This window comes from Loxodonta africana, chromosome 3 (genome assembly GCF_030014295.1).
Source record: "Loxodonta africana isolate mLoxAfr1 chromosome 3, mLoxAfr1.hap2, whole genome shotgun sequence".
In the NCBI taxonomy this organism is placed as follows: Eukaryota; Metazoa; Chordata; class Mammalia; order Proboscidea; family Elephantidae; genus Loxodonta; species Loxodonta africana.
In genome coordinates, this window is record NC_087344.1 from 188,510,611 (window position 1) to 188,528,752 (window position 18,142).

The following is an 18,142-nucleotide window of genomic DNA, read 5'->3' on the forward strand; positions in this document are numbered from 1 at the left end:
GGTCGGGTACCCCGTTCTTGACTTGCCCTCAGTGGGTTCCAACTCATAGCTACCCCGTAGCACACAGTAGAACTGCCCCGTTGGATTTCTACAGAGCAGCTGGTGGATTTGAACAGCTGGCCTTTTGGGTAGCAGCCGAGCTCTTATTAAGTTGTGGTGTCGAGATGACAGGAACTATTTTCAGAAAATTCAAGAGAAAAAGGAAGGTAGTAGGAAGGTATAAACACTGAATAACAACTCGCTCAGCGCTGTTTGCTGCTCGTGGGGAAAAAAAAATCTGACCAAATGTAATAAAAGAGAGGAAAAGGACACCAAATCTTCCCAAACAACAGGATTGAGATAAAAAAAAAAAAAGCCTGTTTTTAACAGCAGATAGAGGAAATTTCCCCCCAGGGAGCAGCTGCAATGACTTTGGCTCTTGAACCAAGATGAGGTCTTGAAAGCGGACGTTCACAATACTCTAGCTATCCTGTGTATTTTAAACGTGTATGAAAGGTAAGGTATACAAAAATCCAGTTTTGTTTTAAATAAATGATAGCACCCTGCAGCAGAAAAGGGTAAAATTCAAAAGCTTGCAAGTGGCCTTGAATGAAATATAGTGATAGCTTAAGGCCCTACCAGCTTATTCCTCTACAGAGGTAGCACACAGGTGCTGGAAGGAACTTCCCTTTCAAGAATGTCTTTCCAAGAATAACTTCCATTTCCTTTAAAATTTTGTTTCATTCACTGGGTTCCTCCTTTCCCACAATTAAAAAAAAAAGAGCCCAGCTCCTGTTGAAACACTACCAACTCAATTCTGTCTCATGGCAACTCCATGTATCAGAGTACAATTCTGCTCCATAAGGTTTTTCAATGCCTGATTTTTTCTAAGGTGCCTCTGGATGACCTCAAACCTACAAATTTTCCGGCTGCCTTAATCAACCAGGAGAGCTAAAATATGTAAAAGAAGGGCCTGGCAATTTACTTCCAAAAATAAGCCAATGACAACTCTATGGATCACAGTGGTCTGACCTACACTCAGTCTTGGGCATGGCATAAAACAGGACAGTGTTTTCTTCCATTGTGTGTGAGACTGACAGAGAAGGCTTCGATTTAATGGCTGCTAACAACAAAATTTAAAAATGGGTAACTTATAGCATAATGATGTTTAAAGTTTTCATCTGGACTTTAAAGATGTACTTTGGAGAGTCATAAAACCCTTGAAATTATATACAAACTTCTGGGTCCAAATTTTTTTTTTTCTGGTGAAGAGGTTATAATTTCATCATTCTGTAAGTCCAAAGTTTATGACTATTAGTGTATGGCTGGATTATGAAAGAAAAGGAACACAGAAACCAAGGAGAATATTCATACATTTATTTATAATGAAATTATGGTCTAAATATTTACAACATATAGGAAACCAGACGACACGTTTATACAAAGCCAGCCTGCAAGTATTCAAATGTGCAAAAATGACAGTTCAGTATCTCAAACTACTTCTGGTTCAGCAGACTAGCTCCTTCACTTTCACACATCAATATTTGATACAAAAAAGTTCTTTTGGCAAAACCTGTAATGCCAAGAAAAAGGACAAGTTGCAATTTCAGTCACTAAGTCCACCATCCTATCATGTGCAGTCAAATCTCTCTATTTTAGCTGCAACCAGTTCTGAGAGAGATAGGCCACTGTGTTTCACTTCTGTGATGAGTTCCGACCAGCTTTTGGTCAAGTAGTTGTCTCTGACCCAGGTGAAGACAAAGAAGGAGCTTAGGAGGGCAATTAAAAAAAAAAAAAAAAAAGAACTATGGCTATCTGAGACAAGTGTGCCTGAAGGTGCCAGCTTTGGATCATCCCAATAAAAAGACACAATGAAAAAATAACTTCATTTTCCTACCCAGGATCCAGCTATATCCAACAATTTTAATTTAGTAAAATGGCATTTTCCAAAGAGAAAGAGTTCAAAACTGAAATATGAATGAGGATCTCTTAGAATTAAGTACTGAAGGTAAAGGATGGTCTTAAAACCACTTCCCCACTAATAAACGGTAAGGCTTTGTTTGTAACCAGTTATTATCAAAACTGACTAGGCAGTAGTAAAATACAAATAAAAGTTTCTCCACATGGAAAACGCTGGGCCCAGTCAGATGTATATGGGAATGACCCTGCTGGGATGCTCTGTCGAACAAGGACATTTCATTCACTGTTAAAAAAAAGCTTCGGAGACAAGTTTGTGATTCTAAGTAAATTTTAACAGATGCTATGCCACTGCAGAAATAAGGATGTTTTAAAAAGAATGGAGCCCCTTTAGCAAGGGGACACTGTATCTCTAACTTCTGCAAAAGTCCAAGATGGTTCTCAGTACAGGACCCCAGAGTCTTGATAAATCAAACACATGCATTATTGCTAAAGAAGAGTCATCGAGGGTCAAAATTCTGGTCCACCGTTTCCTAAGGGGCCATCCAGAATGGCATCTGTTGTTTAGCTCGTGGCTGTGATGAAGGGTACTGATATCCCAAACTCCAGCCCTGTGGGAAACTACTTGCATTTTTATGACCTCCATGTTCCTCCTCTTCATCAGATGAATCTGCAGCGTAAGCTACCAAGCCAAATCCCTTCTCTGTAGTTTTCATCTTCTTGGCTGGATAATCTAGAATAGAGAAAAACACCCCAGCCCCATACCCCACCAAAAAAAAAAAAAAAAAAAAAAGATAATACCATAAAATCGTTAATAAAAAAAAGATGTTAATTGTAAGTGGTTAGTTGGACACCATTTTGAGGTCACATGGTCAACGGTCACCCAAAAACGTTGATGATCACACGAAAAACAGCACCAGCATCAGCAAATGTGAATCCACCAGAACCATGTAAGAAAACAGAGAAAGAAAAAAGAAACACAAAAAAAAAAAAAAAAGAAAAAAAAAAAAAACAAAAAGGAAAGTTAGCAAGTGAGACTCTAGGGGCTGATATTTCACCTTTTAAAGAGTTAAAAGAAAAGAAGTTAAGAAAAGAAAAAAATTATTTTCTTCCGTTCATTTTTATTATGACTCTAAGCAATGACCAAAACTGAGTGCATGTACCTCTACAGGACGTAGAGTTCTGGGATACTAAGAGACATTGCTCCCAACAGCCATAGGACTACCACTATCAACCATTACAGCTATGAGAGGAGATGTGGCTCAGTTCCCCAGGCAAAGACAAAACAATCTGTATTAAGTCTCTATCAGATTACCTCCAGGTTTTCAGATATCATAAGCAATAAAATTTGGAAATGACCAATCATTAGTACTTCCTAGGGTTTTTATGTCACCAATGCTATGTATACAACGTAAGCAGCCTCTTTTCGAGACACAAGTCAGTTGAAAATAAAAGGCTGTGTAACTATACCCACACCAAACCCATTACTATCCAGTCAATTCTGACTCACGACGACCCTACAGAACAGAGTAGAACTGTTCTATAGGGTTTTCAAGGAGTGGCTGGTGGATTCTAACGGTCGACCTTTTGGTTAGCAGCCGTAGCTCTTGACCACCATGCCACCAAAAAACAAAAACCAAACTCGTTGCCACTGAGTTGATTCCAACTCAGCAACCTTACAGGACAGAGCAGAACTGCTCCACAGGCTTTCAGAGTACAGCTGATGGATGTGAACCGCCAACATTATTGTTTCCCAGCCATAGGACGCCACGGCTCTTAGCTACTGCACCACCAAGGACCCAGACTAAGCCACCAGGGCTCCAAAATGTAAGTTGCCTGAGTCTCTTCTAGACACCGGTCAGTTCAAAATAAAAGGGTATGTAACTATATGCTATCTGTATTAAAAAAAAAAAAAAAAAAGGGTGCCCTATTAGCCAGTAGATTACAGAGGTTGGATTAAACACCTGAATGAATATCAGGTTAGAAAACTAATAGTTTCAGACCAGTCTTAGTCACTCCCTGTTCCCCCAGCTACACCTTACTCACCATGGCTCCCTGTCAAGGTTCCAGATCCATTCCTTTCATCAGACTCTGTTTTTATTCCAGTCACTGGAAAGGCTGGTGGAGGCATCAACTGCCTGTTAAAAAACAAAATGAAATTTTCTCTCAAACAAATTCTATCAATCTAACTTATCAAACAGACAAGAATTTTAATCATTAATATGAACCCTTTCCACCTGATCCTTTAAACTATTATCAAGTTTTTAAGAATTAAAAGGCAGGCCCACATGCCAAAAGTGGAATGAGCCGTTGTGGGAAGCAGTCAGTTCCCAGTTATCAAGGTTAATAAGAAAGGAGACTTAAAGTACTGGATGGGAGGCTGGACTCCCATTGAAGTGGCTCCACCCATGATATTCTATGATGCCAGGTAGTAAAAAATGGCTCACTTGTTGAACACTTCTGTTATGCCTACCCTCAGGAAAATGCCAAGATGCAGACAATGAAAGCAAAGGAAGAAGTCTGAATAAGCAAGTGTTGATTTAAAGCTGAGTGTAACTCCTTCTAAGACTCTAAAAGGCATATTATTGTTCTCCACTAATGCATCAATTACAACAAACCAGAGCTTGTTTGATCCAAATGATTTCAGTCAGAATGCTGAAGCCTGTGGCAATGATCATTACTATAGCTAATGACGCAAATGACATCTGAAAATGTATTCACTTAATGATGTTCCATGAACTTACCTGTCCCTCTCTCGCTCTTTGCCTGAGGAACTTGCCGGCTTCGATCCTGCACCTTCAATGTCACTCTGACTGGAGAAGCCTGTACCTAAATTAGTCATATGAATGGGTCCATGCTATGAGCAGAAAAATACAGTGGCATTAGCAAACCTACAACTACTGTATTGGCTTTAGCTCCTTAATGTAACTGTCAAGTGTCTCATCTTTCTTATAAATTGCAGTAAATTAAACTGAACTACACAGATCTTTAGGATTTTGAATTATAACAGTGGTCAAAGTAGGGATGACTTTCTCTTGGTCAGGGATGCTGTGATTCATTTTGTTACGTCTGTCTGTTTTCAACTGACTACCCATAATTCAACTAGTTTGTATAAACTCTAAAATGCCTCAAAATTTGTTTCAAAGAATGCTTTACAGGTTCTGGCAAAAAGCAACAGTGCTTCTTCTCTGCTAAAACAAAGCAAAATTGCACCAAACAAAATATTTCAATAATCTTTTTTTAATTCTTCAGTGTATGTGTACAATTATATATGTGCACAAATCAGTCTGTTTCTGGCAGTCCTTTTTTAGGAAGGGATGGAGGATTGGGGGTGATACAGATAGAAATCATCCTCTTTTTCAGGAAGAAAAATACCAAATTTAAAGCCAAGGTTTTAAATACAAAACACATATTGGTAGAATGGAGGCTTTTGATGAAATCTTAGGGAAGAAAGAACTATGACAGGCTTTCAAAAGTCTGTTGTACGACTGTCCCTGGGTGGTGCATTAACTAACGCACTCAGTTACAGGTTTGAGTCCACCCAGTCCACCTAGTATGCCAGAAAGGCCTGGCAAGCTACTTCTGAAAAATCAGCCACTGAAAACCCTATGGAACACAGCTCTGCTCTGACACATATGGGGTCGCCATGATTCAAAACTGACTCAAAGCAATTGGTAAATCAGTTGTATAAAAAAGAGGAAGTATAAAAAGAGACTGGTAGGGGGAAGCAGGCTGTCTCATTAGGGGAAGAGTAATTGGGAGTATGTAGTAAGGTGTATGTTAAGTTTATAAATGAGAGACTGACTTGATTTGTAAACTTTCACTTAAAGTACAATAAAAATTATTAAAAAAAAGAAAACTGAAGAGAAAAAAGAGGAAGTACGGAATTCTACAGAACTCCTTCCAGATGCCAGTTACAGAAGACTTCTCTCTAGGTGGAGAGCTTTGTATTCTCTTACCACATTGCCCTAATGAAACCTAAGAAAAAACCCACCCGAAGGGGAACATTCACGCTTTAAAGTAATCCCCCAAGTTTGATAAAAACCTAACCTAAATGGATTCCAGAAAGCAGAAATCTTAGCACTGAACTGGGAAGACTGTTGATATAGATGTGAATCTATCTTTCTTTAGAGGGAGCATATGGTAGGAGATTAAGAAGAGGAAAGCAAGACAAGGTATTTTATTTAACCTGGTATCCAAGAAGTCCAGATTCTCGCTCGTCTGGTAGCTCTTCTGTGAATCGCCTCTTCTGTGCCTGAGGCTGAGGCGGGAGTGGGGGCTGGGGCTGGGGCGGGGGCTGGGGACCAGCAGGCAAGGCAGTTTTGACAGGAGCAGCAGGAATAAAAGGACCACTCAGCGGACTCTGGGACCAAAACAAATCAAGGGAGGAAAAGGAGTGTGAGAATGCCCAACTAACAAATAAGTAAACAATGCTTACGATATACTTTAGTGATTAACATGTATTATTTGAATCTTTCCTCTCCTGGTCCTTAATTTCCTTCACATAAAATTTGTTAACGGTGTCTCCTAGCCGTCCCACCTTCATCCCAGAGGAAATGAAATTGACAATCTATATACAGTACTACTTTGAACTCTCAGGAAAAACCTGTAGTGTCCCTTGAGCCATTAGGGACAAATACGCTCATTAACAATGAAAACTCCACCTGAGGACTTAGTTCCCGCAACATCAGCAACAATATTCACTTATTTCAAGTCCTTTTATCAATGTGATTAGCTCTTTCTGTGTCGTAACTGCTGCTAATGCTCGTGGCAAAGGCAACTTCATTTGTCACTTCCATGGTTATTATTAGGTTGCTGCTTCAAGAGCAAGTCTGTCTAATGTTTTAAGAGGTTATTCCAAAAAAGAATAAGGGATGATCAAAATAAAATCTGTATTACACTTCTAAAAAGTAAGCACTTCTAAAAAATAAACTGCTATTACTATTAATAATAAACAGCTAACATTAATTGACAGTTTGGCTCTTTTACATAATCCTCACAACCCCCTGTGATAATATAACGGTGCCAATTTTATATGTAAGGAAACCAAAGTCTGGATAGGTTAAGTTACATTCCAAAATCACGCAGCTCAAATATGAGATGGCGTGATGAATCCTTAACCACTATGCCACCAGGGAACTCTAGGTCTGCTTAAATACAAAATGTAAAGTAATAATGACTAAGGGCCATATGCAGAATTAGCTCATAAACCCCCTATTTTTGTCTTAGGGTGTACAGCTCTCGTCAGTGCTCACAGCCCATGGGTAGGGGCTCGGCAATGGTTTGAGGCTGCAGTTTATTCTGGCATGGGTCCACTATGAAAGACTCACAGAGAAGGGCCCATCATAAATCCATTACCATGCTCTCACCAGTCTTTCCCCATCCAAATGAGCTATCTACTCTCCTCCGAAAATTTGAGTTTCTTAAATTGAGAAATACACCAGCACTTACAATACTTAAGTCTGGAAAGTTAGAAACACCTGTACATGGTATAACGTTTCTTTTTAAAATGAGAACTGCTAAGTTCCAATCATGTAGAGGTGTGGTGTAGGCCGCCTGGTTCTCCTTTTTTAATACTGCAAAGCCCGGTGTCGGCAAACTACGGCCCATGACTGATGCCAGCCCACCACCTGCTTTCACAAATAAAGTTTTTATTAGAACACTACTAAGTTCATTCATTTAGGTATTGTCTATGGTTGCTTTCATACCACACTAAGAAAGTGGAAGACACTACACGGCCCACAGAGCCTCAAATATTTACTATATGGCCCTTTACAGTTTGCTGATCCCTGCTCTGAACAACTCTCTGGTGGCAAGACTTGTAGAACCAACCGGAACTTTAGGATGATGTACACACATGTACACACTGCCCCAAAGTACTCAGGTCGTTTGGTGATGGGACCACAGAAAGAAGACAATAGGAAAAAAAAAAAATGTTTCACGTTACATGATTTCTTTATGAGTAATAAATACCACCACCCCCCTTGCCCACCCCCGTTTTCCCTAGTTCACTGGTATGCTGCATGTCCTGCCATCCTACCTGTCCAGTGCTAGCTGGAGGCTGCACTTGTGTTATCGGGTATTGGGTTGGCACAGGTGGGACTCCAGTAGGTAATGCTGGCAAGACTCCAGGTGCCAATGAAACAGCTGGTGGCACTATGCTTGGTACTCCAAAGGGAGGTTGAACTGGCTGCTGAGGAGGGGGAACAACAGGGTAACCAGACTGATAGCCATTGGATGGATAATATGGTGGCTGAGGAGGGACACTACTTATAGCAGAGGGTTGTGTATAGCCTGAGGGGGAAGAAAAAAAGTGTTTAATCAGCTGCAGCAGAATGAGACATTTTAGTTGAATATTAAACTTAATATCTAGGGAAGAAAAATACTGAGGCAAGAATGACTTTCCAAATTACCCCAAGTTGAAGGGAACATTAGTGCCCTGGCACAGTTAGTCTAGCCTCAAGTATCATCATTTATATATAACTAGCAATTTTTAAAAATGAAAATACTTCAAGGTATACACACCTGGCAAAGGTACAGCAGTATTAATCTGATTCACAAATCTAGAGTATTCAGCATGAACCTGAAAGAGAGAAAAACAACTTAATATAAGGCAGTTTCAATTCACTTTGTATTTATAATGCTCTGATTATAGAACTCTAAGATGAAGAACAATTAGAAATTTAAGTGTTTAGATTAAAACATTTCAATCAAATTTAGACTTGTTTAACATAACTTATAATAACAGATAAGTCTGTAAATTATTAAGCTAGGTTTTAGGAATCAGGAGCATGGACAATCCTAAATCCCCCAAACTAGATCCAATTCTGGGGTACAAATTCATCCAGAGAGCCACCAAAACTCAGCAATTAAGAAATTTCTAAGTTTTTACTATAATTGTAAGAGTTCGTTAATTTATTTATTCAACATTTAACAGGTGACCACTGTTTGCAAGGTACTATGTTAGATGCTAAAAATTTGAAGATAAGTAAGATATGATTCTTATATTTTCTTTTTTCCCTTCCGTTCTTCATTGTAAGCATCCTATTAAGCCCATAACTTCAAGGAGCAGCAAAGAAAAAAACAGGGATTGGCTAGGGAAGTTATCCGGTACAAGGACTGGCCAACAGGTTATCTGCTTAGAAGAAAGCAACCTCCCAATGGGGTATCCTTAATCCAAATACAAGGTTGAACATATTCGACCCTGAAGCCTGACTTCCTTTAGATGCTACAGAAATAGCCACACAGTTTAACTTTTTGTTATTTACTTATAGAATAAAAAGGATGGATAATCAAATCAGCAATTATCCCAAAGGCACTGCTAATTGCTTTTAAACTACTGTTGCTCTACCCTTTAGCTAAAGCTAATCTTAGCAAGAATTTAGAATGCTCATCACAAACTGACCAGGATTGAAATAGTTACATAACTGACAACACTGAGATTCTCTGATACCGATATACCGCAGGCTTCAAAATTCCACACTGCAATCGCTCTTGAATAAGAAATGTATGCAACTGTAACCCCAACTAGGTGAGCCTGACTTCTTTATAGAGGATGTTAGTTACTAGGATGAAAAAAATAGCTAAGACATACCCCCAAATGGCAGTAACTCTTCTGAAAGACACAAACGTAACTCACTGTTTGCAAGAGATTCTCACAGAGCTTCTTGGCAGCAGCTAGGCCTTCTGGTTTGGGGTGGCTACAAAGAAATAACCAAGAATTCAAAGGGAAGAAAAATAAAAGACAGAATTCAGCCTTCCCTTTCACGCTAATTTTATGATTACTTCAATATATTCACTGTAGCTCAAATCTAAGCCTCTGAAAATCAAAAAATAGTGCCACAGAAGCCCTTTTAGATGTAACTAGTTTCATTACCACAAGCATTTTACTGGCCTCTTTCTCTGAGTAACGGTATTTCTTGATATAAAGGGATATTAAAATTACTATAAAACGTATTTAAATTGTCATAGGTTTAAATGAAACTTATTTTAAGCTCAGCACCATTTATTTTAGGATCAAAGATTTGTGTGAAACCCAAGGCCTTGAATACTGAAATCATTCTCTGTTAGATAAGCATGTAAGGGCTTTCAGACACAGTTCCCCCTCCAAATTCAACAGTTTTATTAACTAATGATCAAGTGAGTACTCCTAGTGTTTAACCTAAATCCCTCACATTACTGCTAATTAAGCCCATTTTCTCTTGGTCCCTCTGAATCATTTCCACCTGCACCAATAATCAGCTAAAAAGGATTAAAACATTCTCTGTCCCGTCCATCCATACCTGATGTAAATATACATAGGTTCAAAAGCTTCTCGGCCAGATGCTGGCTCTATGCAGCCTGAACCTTTGCCCCGTAGGAAGACTTTGGCACCTGTTTCAATCTGAATGTGCTGCAAATACGAGCAGCCTGGACCTTCCACCTTCTCCTTGACATTAAAAGTGGGCACAGCATGTTCTAGACCCACAAATAATTTATCTTGAACATAATGCATCTGTAAGAAGAAAGGAGTACCTCAGATTAAATAGCGAATATAAATAAACCCTAATCTTGTAGAAATTATGTAATTCCCCAGATATCTTTAATCATTTCCAGAATAATGACCCCTATAATTTCTACCACGAGCACATAAAAATAAACTCTATCAAGTAACTTAATTTAAACGAGAACTACATATTCCATGTCCCTTCTTACAACATAAACACCTCAGTCTGCTCTGCAAAAAAGATGCTGAAGAGGAGAAAAACCCCAAGATCTAATATTAAGCACTCTACCTCCGCCCAACTGACAGTAAAGCGTAAGTCAGTAAGAAATTAATAGCAAAGACAATCTCCTGTAAAAATGGACTAGAATGTTGGGCAGTACAGTCAGCCCTGTGATACTCTCCAATAAGGGCTGCTCTCTCCAACCCTTTTTTCTAGGAGGATTGTATCAGCAGAGTCTTGCTTCATCAGACTCAGCTTTCTTAGTCCTCCAGCTGCCATTAAGTTCACAAATACAAATTCAAACCACTAATATGAAAATGTACAGTGTTTATACCCTTTGATCCTATCAATCTTCCTTCTAAAATACGGCAGTATGAAAAGGTGTGGCTCGGATGAAAACCTAAACGTCCATTAATTGAATATTAACAGTGGGTAACTTTCAGATTAGAATTTCAAGAAATGATACAGCTGTTAATGATCCCTTCACAAAACATACCCCTGACTGGAAAGGAGGCTTCTGGCTAACAGCTGGAGACAGCTGAGCGATGGGTGCTGGCTGGTGATACACAGTGACTGTTGCACCATTAAAAGTTGGACTTGTCCCTGTGGCCGCCTTCACCACCCCATTGGTGATAATTTCTTTGATTCGGTTTACAGCTCCTAGGGAAAGACACAGATAGTAAGATAACCAAAGAATGAAACGAACTGACCAGTGCCCAAAGATAAAAGACAGGACAATGCTAAATTACTCAAGCATTAATCCATTTCATGAGTTACTCTTCAAGCCCCCATGCACACATTTGTGCGCACTGCAAAAACAGGACTTTTAACAGCCATCAGGGAGTCTGTCAACTTGTTACGCAAAGCCCTGAATTTTCAACCTTCACAAAAAATGATACATGAGCTAAAAACATTACTTACTATCCACTAATTCCCGGGTCTGGCCCTGAACATGAAGATACAACGGTCGATCCCTGTAAGAAGAAATATAAACCGATTATCAAACTGCATACCCAAAGAAGGAGTCAAAGAGTTCCTAACTCTGATCTGTGATGTTTAAAATTTCCAGGTAAGAAAAAGACACTGTATACACGGAAAGGAGTATCGGTAGTTAATTTCTGAGATCATGGTTTTCCAACTGTAGAACAAATTTTTCTTGTTGTTTAAAGTTAACTTGCTCAGATGGGGATCAAACCTGTTCTTACAGACTCATTAATTAGTATCTGATCAAGTGAAATGATCCAATGCTCAAGAACAGAATTCCTTTTATTGGATGCCTAGTCAGTTACAGGCACAGGTGTTCGTGGCCATCCAAATTAACGAGGCACATTTTTAAAGGCCCGCGCCAACTAAAAACACTCTTTAGATTCTAAATGTAAAAGGTAGCTCAAATTCTGGTTATAACAGTGAAGAAAGCGGTCAACAACCGTACGGTTAGTAGAAAGCAGTAGATAAAAAAACAAATGTGTTTAAAGAAAGACAAAATTCAAAACAGCAACTAGCACACAGATAATACTTTCATATTTGGTTTTGAAGTACATCCTCGGTTTAGAGTAGGAGCAAATTTTACCCCCTAATTATACTTAATTTAAGCCAATGTTAACAATCTTGCATGCCCCCAAGTACCTGTCAACTTATAGTGGAGAGAAGCTCAAACATTAAATAATGGAAGCAATGAAGCTGATAATAAATGTTTACATTCATAACCTACAACCCACAATCATCATCGAGGCAATCAGGAATTTGATAGAAGGACGTGCAGTCCTTTTTAAAAGGAGATTACAACAAAATATGAGCTCCTACAGGGGAAAATGTTCCCATAGGGGAGTAAAAATTGTTTAGAAGTATACATATTAAACGTTAATAACGACTTTCTTTTACACTTTCTTGTAATTAAAATTCCCTCCAATAAAAACGTTATAAAATGAAAAACCAAAAAGCCATAGGAAAAAAAATAGCAGCCAACACTTTTTACACCTACTCAAGATGCCCGAGATTCTCCTTTAGTGCATATGTATCAAACTACTAACCAGATATTTACATATATTCCCCAAGAATGAAAAATACAAAGCTAATATTATTTGTACGCCCAACTCTTCCCCCAGTAAAAAAGCATACACACCCTGGTCCCACTTTGGCCTTCTCCTCAGTTGTCATGAACCTCCCTCGAGTTGATACGGCAGCCCCACTGAGTCTGCTGATCTAAAGAGGGAAATGTGCTATTAAAAAGATGACGTGGTGATTGGTGGATTCCAATGGCAGATGGCAGGATAGCCTTTTCCCATTCATTCATTCCACCACTAAGATAGGAATCAGTTCTCTCTAATACTTGAAATTGCAGTTCCATTGTTTTTTTTTACTCAAACCAACCCAGGAAGTTCACTCATCTGTTTCATTACCTTCATTAAGAAGTTCCTCCAAAGTTAAATTATACCTAATCCTGACTTCAGAGACTATAACCAAAACCCACTTACAAATATTCGACTCCTGTTTTAGCAGAGCGCTGGCAGCACAATGGTTAAGAACTCGGCTGCTAACCAAAAGGTTGGCAGTTCGAATCCACCAGCCACTCCTTGGAAACTCTATGGGGTAGTTCTACTCTGTACTACAGGGTCGCTATGAGTTGGAATCAACTTGATGGCAACAGGTTTGGTTTTTTGGTTTGTGTTTAGAGGTCCTGTTTTTCGGAAACAACATTCACCCACCACCTTCCCCAAACAAGAGGCCCAACTCCTCCACACCTCATCTTGAGTCTGTCCTCGAGTCAGCAAGTTCCTACACGTGAGAGGCACATCATTGATTTCGACTTCGGCTACCACCAGGTCATCCTTGCTCTTATTGCTAGTCAGGCCTTTGCCAGGGGCCTGAAGCTACAAAAAGAGAAAGAAATTAAAGTTTACAAAACGGAGTAAAATCTTTTAGTTGTACGGTTTACAACTACCCCTTCCCAAGTCCCACCACCTCCCTACCTTTCCCTTCATCTGGCTGCAAACACACTTGGAAAAACTCTTTGGTCATTCTTCATAAATGAAATAAACAAAATCTTACTAAAATGACACCATGAAGTCAATTTACTTGACGGCCATCATCAGAATTTCTCTGTAACCTTGGCCATGTGTGTATTTTTATAGCCATATAACTAAAGAAACTCTATAGACTAGAAGCTGCAACCTCCAAAAGGAATATTACAGAGCCAAGTTATGATGCTTCAATTAACTGGCTGTATGTGCAGTAAAACACAGGGTAGAGTCCAAGGCATAACAACCCATACAAGCCATTCATACAGTATTTGCTGCCTTTGTGCCAAACTTAGTGACAGCACATCAAATTACTAATTTGATCCTCCAGAACCCTTAAATCGTATCTAATCCTTCCACTACCTTCTATTACAGAAGAACAAAGAAAATGGATAAAAAGCCAAGGAAGATCCTAAGCCTGATTCTCTCAATATTTAAACTACAGGTAAATCCAGATAGCTGAATTTGAACATTATGTGAAAGAGTTTTAATCGTGAGATGGCCCTCCCCAACCCTGGATGCCCTCCACCAATATTGGCAGATCTGCTCGAGAAACGTAAAATACAGTTAGATACATTAAAAAATGTGAAGGCAAAACTAAATACAGACTCAACAATACTACCTTTCCTTTGACTAGCACTTTATAGTATGCACTTATCTCACTGAATCCTTATGACCACCTTTAAAGGTACAAATCAGGACTACCCAACAGAGCTTACTGTGATGATGTAAACGCCCTTATCTGAGCAGTCCAGTATGGTTACTGCTGGTCACATGTTGAGCACCTGAAATACTGTTCAAGGGACTGAGAAACCTGAATATTAAATTTTATTTGAACAGCCACAGTGGCTAGGTCTACCGTACTGGACAGTGCAGATATTATATTACTAACCCCACTACATGAAACTGAGGCTCAGTGATGCCAAAACCACACAAGCAGCAATTGCCGGTTCTGGGTTTCAAACCCAGGGCTTCTGACTCAAACCCTGTTATTTATACACCATGCTATCTCCCGCTGACTTTAACTATCACTTTAAAGATTACTTCTAAGAGAAAACATATGATCTAAATTATTAACATCAGTATTAGGAATCTTAACGTTCAAAGAACATTATGCATTTGTCAGTGGGCTTTTAATTTTCCTCGTAGACCTTAGAAATGGACAACTGACTCACACAATCTTTGCAAACCATAAAACTACATGGATTAGCTTCCAATTCGCTAACAGTTCTGAATATTTAGGAACCCAGACAGCTTATGGCCTACTGATAAACAGTCTATAGAACTAACTGGAAGGCTCAACAAAGGAGCGCACTTTCAAACACCGAACTCACCTCTTCATGTGTTACTAAGGCAAACTTTAATTTAAGCTAAAAAATATTTTCTCAAGTGAAAATTATAATAGAATGGGCTGCCTGGAAGCATATAATTCTCCACCTCTAGAGACTTTCAGGAAACGCTGGTGGCAGAGTGGTTAAGTGCTACCTACAGCTGCTAACCAAAAGGTTGGCAGTTCGAATCTACCAGGCGCTCCTTAGAAACCTTACAGGGAAGTTCTACTGTGTCCTATAGGGTCGCTATGAGTCGGAATCGACTTGACTGCAATGGGTTTGGTTTTGGGTTTAGAGGCTTTCAAACAAGCTAGATGACCAACTGTCTGGGTGATTTAAAGTCAGATGGTTGCACCTACCACTTGCAGATCTTGGACTGGTTACTTTAAATCATTCTTGAGCCTAATTTTCCATATCTGTAAACTAGTGACAATAATCTATTCCAGAATTCTTATAAGGATTAAAAAAAAAAAAAATGAAAAGCATTCTTTCAACACAAACAGCCACCATAATTATTATCCTGCTGGAGTATTCTTGCACTCTGTGGCAAGGTGAACTAAAGGCTTCTAGCTGTAAAATTCGAAATATACCAGGGATTTTATAAAATGACTAAATCGTTTCCTCAACTGGTGTAAAAACAAGAACCCATATATAAACTATTCATCTACTTGGTTAAAGTTTAATTGTACTTTAGTTGAGTAGAAGGTCAGGGAAAAAGAGGGCGCTCAATGAGACGAACTGACACAGTGGCTGAAACAATGGGGTCAAACATAGCAACAACTGAGAGAATGATGCAGGACCAGGCAACGCTGCATTCTATTTGTACATGGAGCCATTATGAGTCGGAGCTGACTCGATGGCACCTAACAACAGTTAAGTAGTCATTAAGTAAATATCTGTAGTTCTAATTAGAGAGAGGTATTTTAGAGCTCACTCCACCTGAACTTCTCTTTTAACTTCAGAGAAAACGCCCGTATACCCAAAACATATTACATCTTTTAAATGAATACAAAGAACTTAAACTGAAGTAAGCGAACATAGACAATACAAGCTATTTGGTCCACAAAAATGTAATCAGCCCACTCAAAACTGCTTCAGAAAAACAAGTATGACAAAATGTCATCTGGTAAGTTCCAAAACTAAATGATCTTCAAATTATTGTACCACTGCTTTCCCTTCAATTAACATAAATGATACAGAGATTACAAGACTACAAATAACCCTTACAAGAACCACAATTAGTTCTTTCAACTTCAAGTACCTTCTCAGCAGCATTCTGAGTTGGTTTCAGCTTCCCTTTGGCCATGAGCATGGCATTGATCTTCGCAGCCACGGCAGCAGCTGCATCCAAGGCTCCAGAGGGAGCAGCTGTGGAGCCCCCAGGGCTTCCTCCACTGCTGGTGACCTCCCCACCTGGAGCCGCCGGTGGGAGGAAGAGAAGCGGGGCTGGAGCTGGTTGGTCCCATTTGCTGCGGCGCCTACAGAAAGACAAAGATAAATATTAACTCCCAAAGCTTTCATTTATATTATTCTTCCCTTACAGCGACTTTAACACCCCATTTTCCTTCTACCCTGATTCCTTTACCCCTCCGATCTTCTACCGAGTCTAAAATTCCATTTCTCCTTAAATAGACAATTAAAGACTCTACGTCTCAAAATCCCCATTTCTTTCAACCCTTTCTCAGTGTCCACTTCCTTTCTACTCTGTTATCTCCACGGAAAAGACTCCACTCTGTGCCACATGCCCTCGTTTTCGCCGTCATCTTGGCTCGCCCTTCCGAAAGTATCGGCTTCTCTCCTCCCTCCGCTCCCCGCCAACCCTTTCAAGGGCCCCAGGCCTGCTCCCCATCTTTCTCCCCAAGAGTCCGACCCTCCAATCCGTACACTTCCCGCTTAAACGCCCCTCCACACAAACGCAGCTTCCGTGATCCCTCTGTCTCTCCCGTGACCCCACGCTCACTCCAATGTCCTCGCCCAAAAAGCCTCACCCGCCAGCTCCAGGATGCGTCGCGCTCCCCGCGGACATGGCGACCGGCTGTGCTCAACCACCCGCCAACTACCCCACTACCACCTTCCCGTCACTTCCGCCCCCAACGCCCTTACGCACAGTCCCTTCCGGTCTTGTGGTCAAGCGCTTCCGGTAGCAATGTCGATTCCGATTGGACTGTACGTGATTTAAAGGCGTCTAGCGTTGTCTGAGACAGGTAGGGTGTGATCTTCCGGCTTGTGACTAACCCTTGAGAAAGATGGCTGCTATGAGTTATTTAAAGGCAGAAATGGGGCGAGGAGAATCCATCTTTGTTATGGGCAAGTTGGTAGCCAGGAAGACAGTACGCATGAGTGAGAGAGTAGAGGGCGTTCTCGCCCAAATTCAGCTACGTTTGTCTGGTGTTCTAGCATCTGGCCTTGGAGAGAGACTTCCTGCGACTTTTACAACGCTTTACGCTTCAGTTATCTATTTAGGGAAAGGGAATCGATATGTTTCAAAGTCATTTGAAGAATTTCCTGGCTTTTTCATTTTTGTGCCCCAAGCCCTGCTTTAAAAACAGAGGGTATAAAAATGAGTAAGTCACGAGTATTGCCTTTCTGGTACTCACAATGTAGCAGGGTAGGCATGGGGGCAATTACATATAATACGGTTGGGGGCACAGTGGTTAAAGCGCTCGGCTGCCAACTCTCGGGGTTCAAACATACTAGACGCTCTGCGGAGGAAACATGGCAGGCTGCTTGCTAAAAGATTTACAGCCTTGCAAACTGTGGGGACGCCGTACTCTGTCCCGTAGGGTCGGTATGAGTCGGAATCGACTCTATGGCAATGTTTTTGTTTTTAATTAAAAACAGGAATAAGATGATATATTCAACTCGGTGGGGCATCTAAGGGATCTGAAGGAAATGGAAGCTAAACAAGTCAGGTGAGAGCTGGAGAAGAGACGCTGCGATCCAGTGTAAGGTATGAAATACCTATTCTGGCGTCTACATACCTACGTTTGGGCTAGCTGGGGGAGGCGAGGGCAGATCATGAAAGGCCTTGAATGCCATGGTAAGGAGCGTGAGTTGATTTTGGAGGCCATAGGCTCCAACATATGAAGTGTCTCAGAGCTGCAAGGAGTCTCTACCAAAAACCAAACTTGTTGCCAGAGTCGGTTCCAACTGGTAGGCGTCTCTAGATCAAAAAAATCTAATGCTATTTTTC

The 18,142-nt window shown here is 40.2% G+C and overlaps 1 protein-coding gene, 1 long non-coding RNA gene and 2 other non-coding genes across 10 annotated transcripts in view; 1 reads left to right on the forward strand and 3 right to left on the reverse strand.

Moving 5' to 3' along the window:
• Positions 1–17,038, reverse strand: KHDC4 (KH domain containing 4, pre-mRNA splicing factor). Of its 7 annotated transcripts, none has more exons than XM_023554062.2 (14): positions 16,938–17,038; positions 16,211–16,427; positions 13,343–13,471; positions 12,724–12,803; positions 11,523–11,575; positions 11,098–11,261; positions 10,179–10,390; positions 9,491–9,596; positions 8,422–8,479; positions 7,937–8,190; positions 6,086–6,259; positions 4,641–4,753; positions 3,943–4,034; positions 1–2,629 (listed from the first exon to the last, which is right to left on the reverse strand). In XM_023554062.2, exons 1-14 carry the CDS (start codon positions 16,973–16,975, stop codon positions 2,430–2,432), a joined length of 1,890 nt encoding a protein of 629 aa, XP_023409830.2. In that variant the 5' UTR covers positions 16,976–17,038; the 3' UTR covers positions 1–2,429. The 7 variants fall into 7 exon arrangements, 6 of the variants coding, with proteins under 6 accessions (XP_023409830.2, XP_003415184.2, XP_023409831.1 ...); XM_003415136.4 differs by having other exon boundaries at positions 3–2,629; positions 9,536–9,596; XR_010321550.1 differs by having other exon boundaries at positions 2,598–2,629; positions 4,641–4,725.
• Positions 7,125–7,259, reverse strand: LOC111751994 (small nucleolar RNA SNORA42/SNORA80 family). The gene has a single exon (XR_002787021.1). It is a non-coding gene; the product is annotated as a small nucleolar RNA SNORA42/SNORA80 family (small nucleolar RNA).
• LOC111751997 (small Cajal body-specific RNA 4) lies at positions 10,746–10,874 on the reverse strand. The gene has a single exon (XR_002787024.1). It is a non-coding gene; the product is annotated as a small Cajal body-specific RNA 4 (non-coding RNA).
• The window catches only part of LOC135230813 (uncharacterized), a 16,000-nt gene continuing 14,264 nt past the window's right edge, over positions 16,407–18,142 (forward strand). Inside the window, exon 1 of the long non-coding RNA XR_010321551.1 lies at positions 16,407–17,899. This is a non-coding gene — a long non-coding RNA (uncharacterized LOC135230813). The remainder of the gene's footprint in view (positions 17,900–18,142) is intronic.

Bases quoted from the DNA above. Each gene is read 5' to 3' on its own strand.
- KHDC4 (XM_023554062.2), bottom strand. From the start codon at position 16,975: ATGTCCGCGGGGAGCGCGACGCATCCTGGAGCTGGCGG. The intron at 11,262-11,522 runs GTAAGTAATGTT...GTCTTTCCCTAG, and splicing joins GACCCGGGAATTAGTGGATA to GAGCTGTAAACCGAATCAAA. The intron at 9,597-10,178 runs GTATGGATGGAC...ATTTCTTTGTAG, and splicing joins CCTATGTATATTTACATCAG to CCACCCCAAACCAGAAGGCC.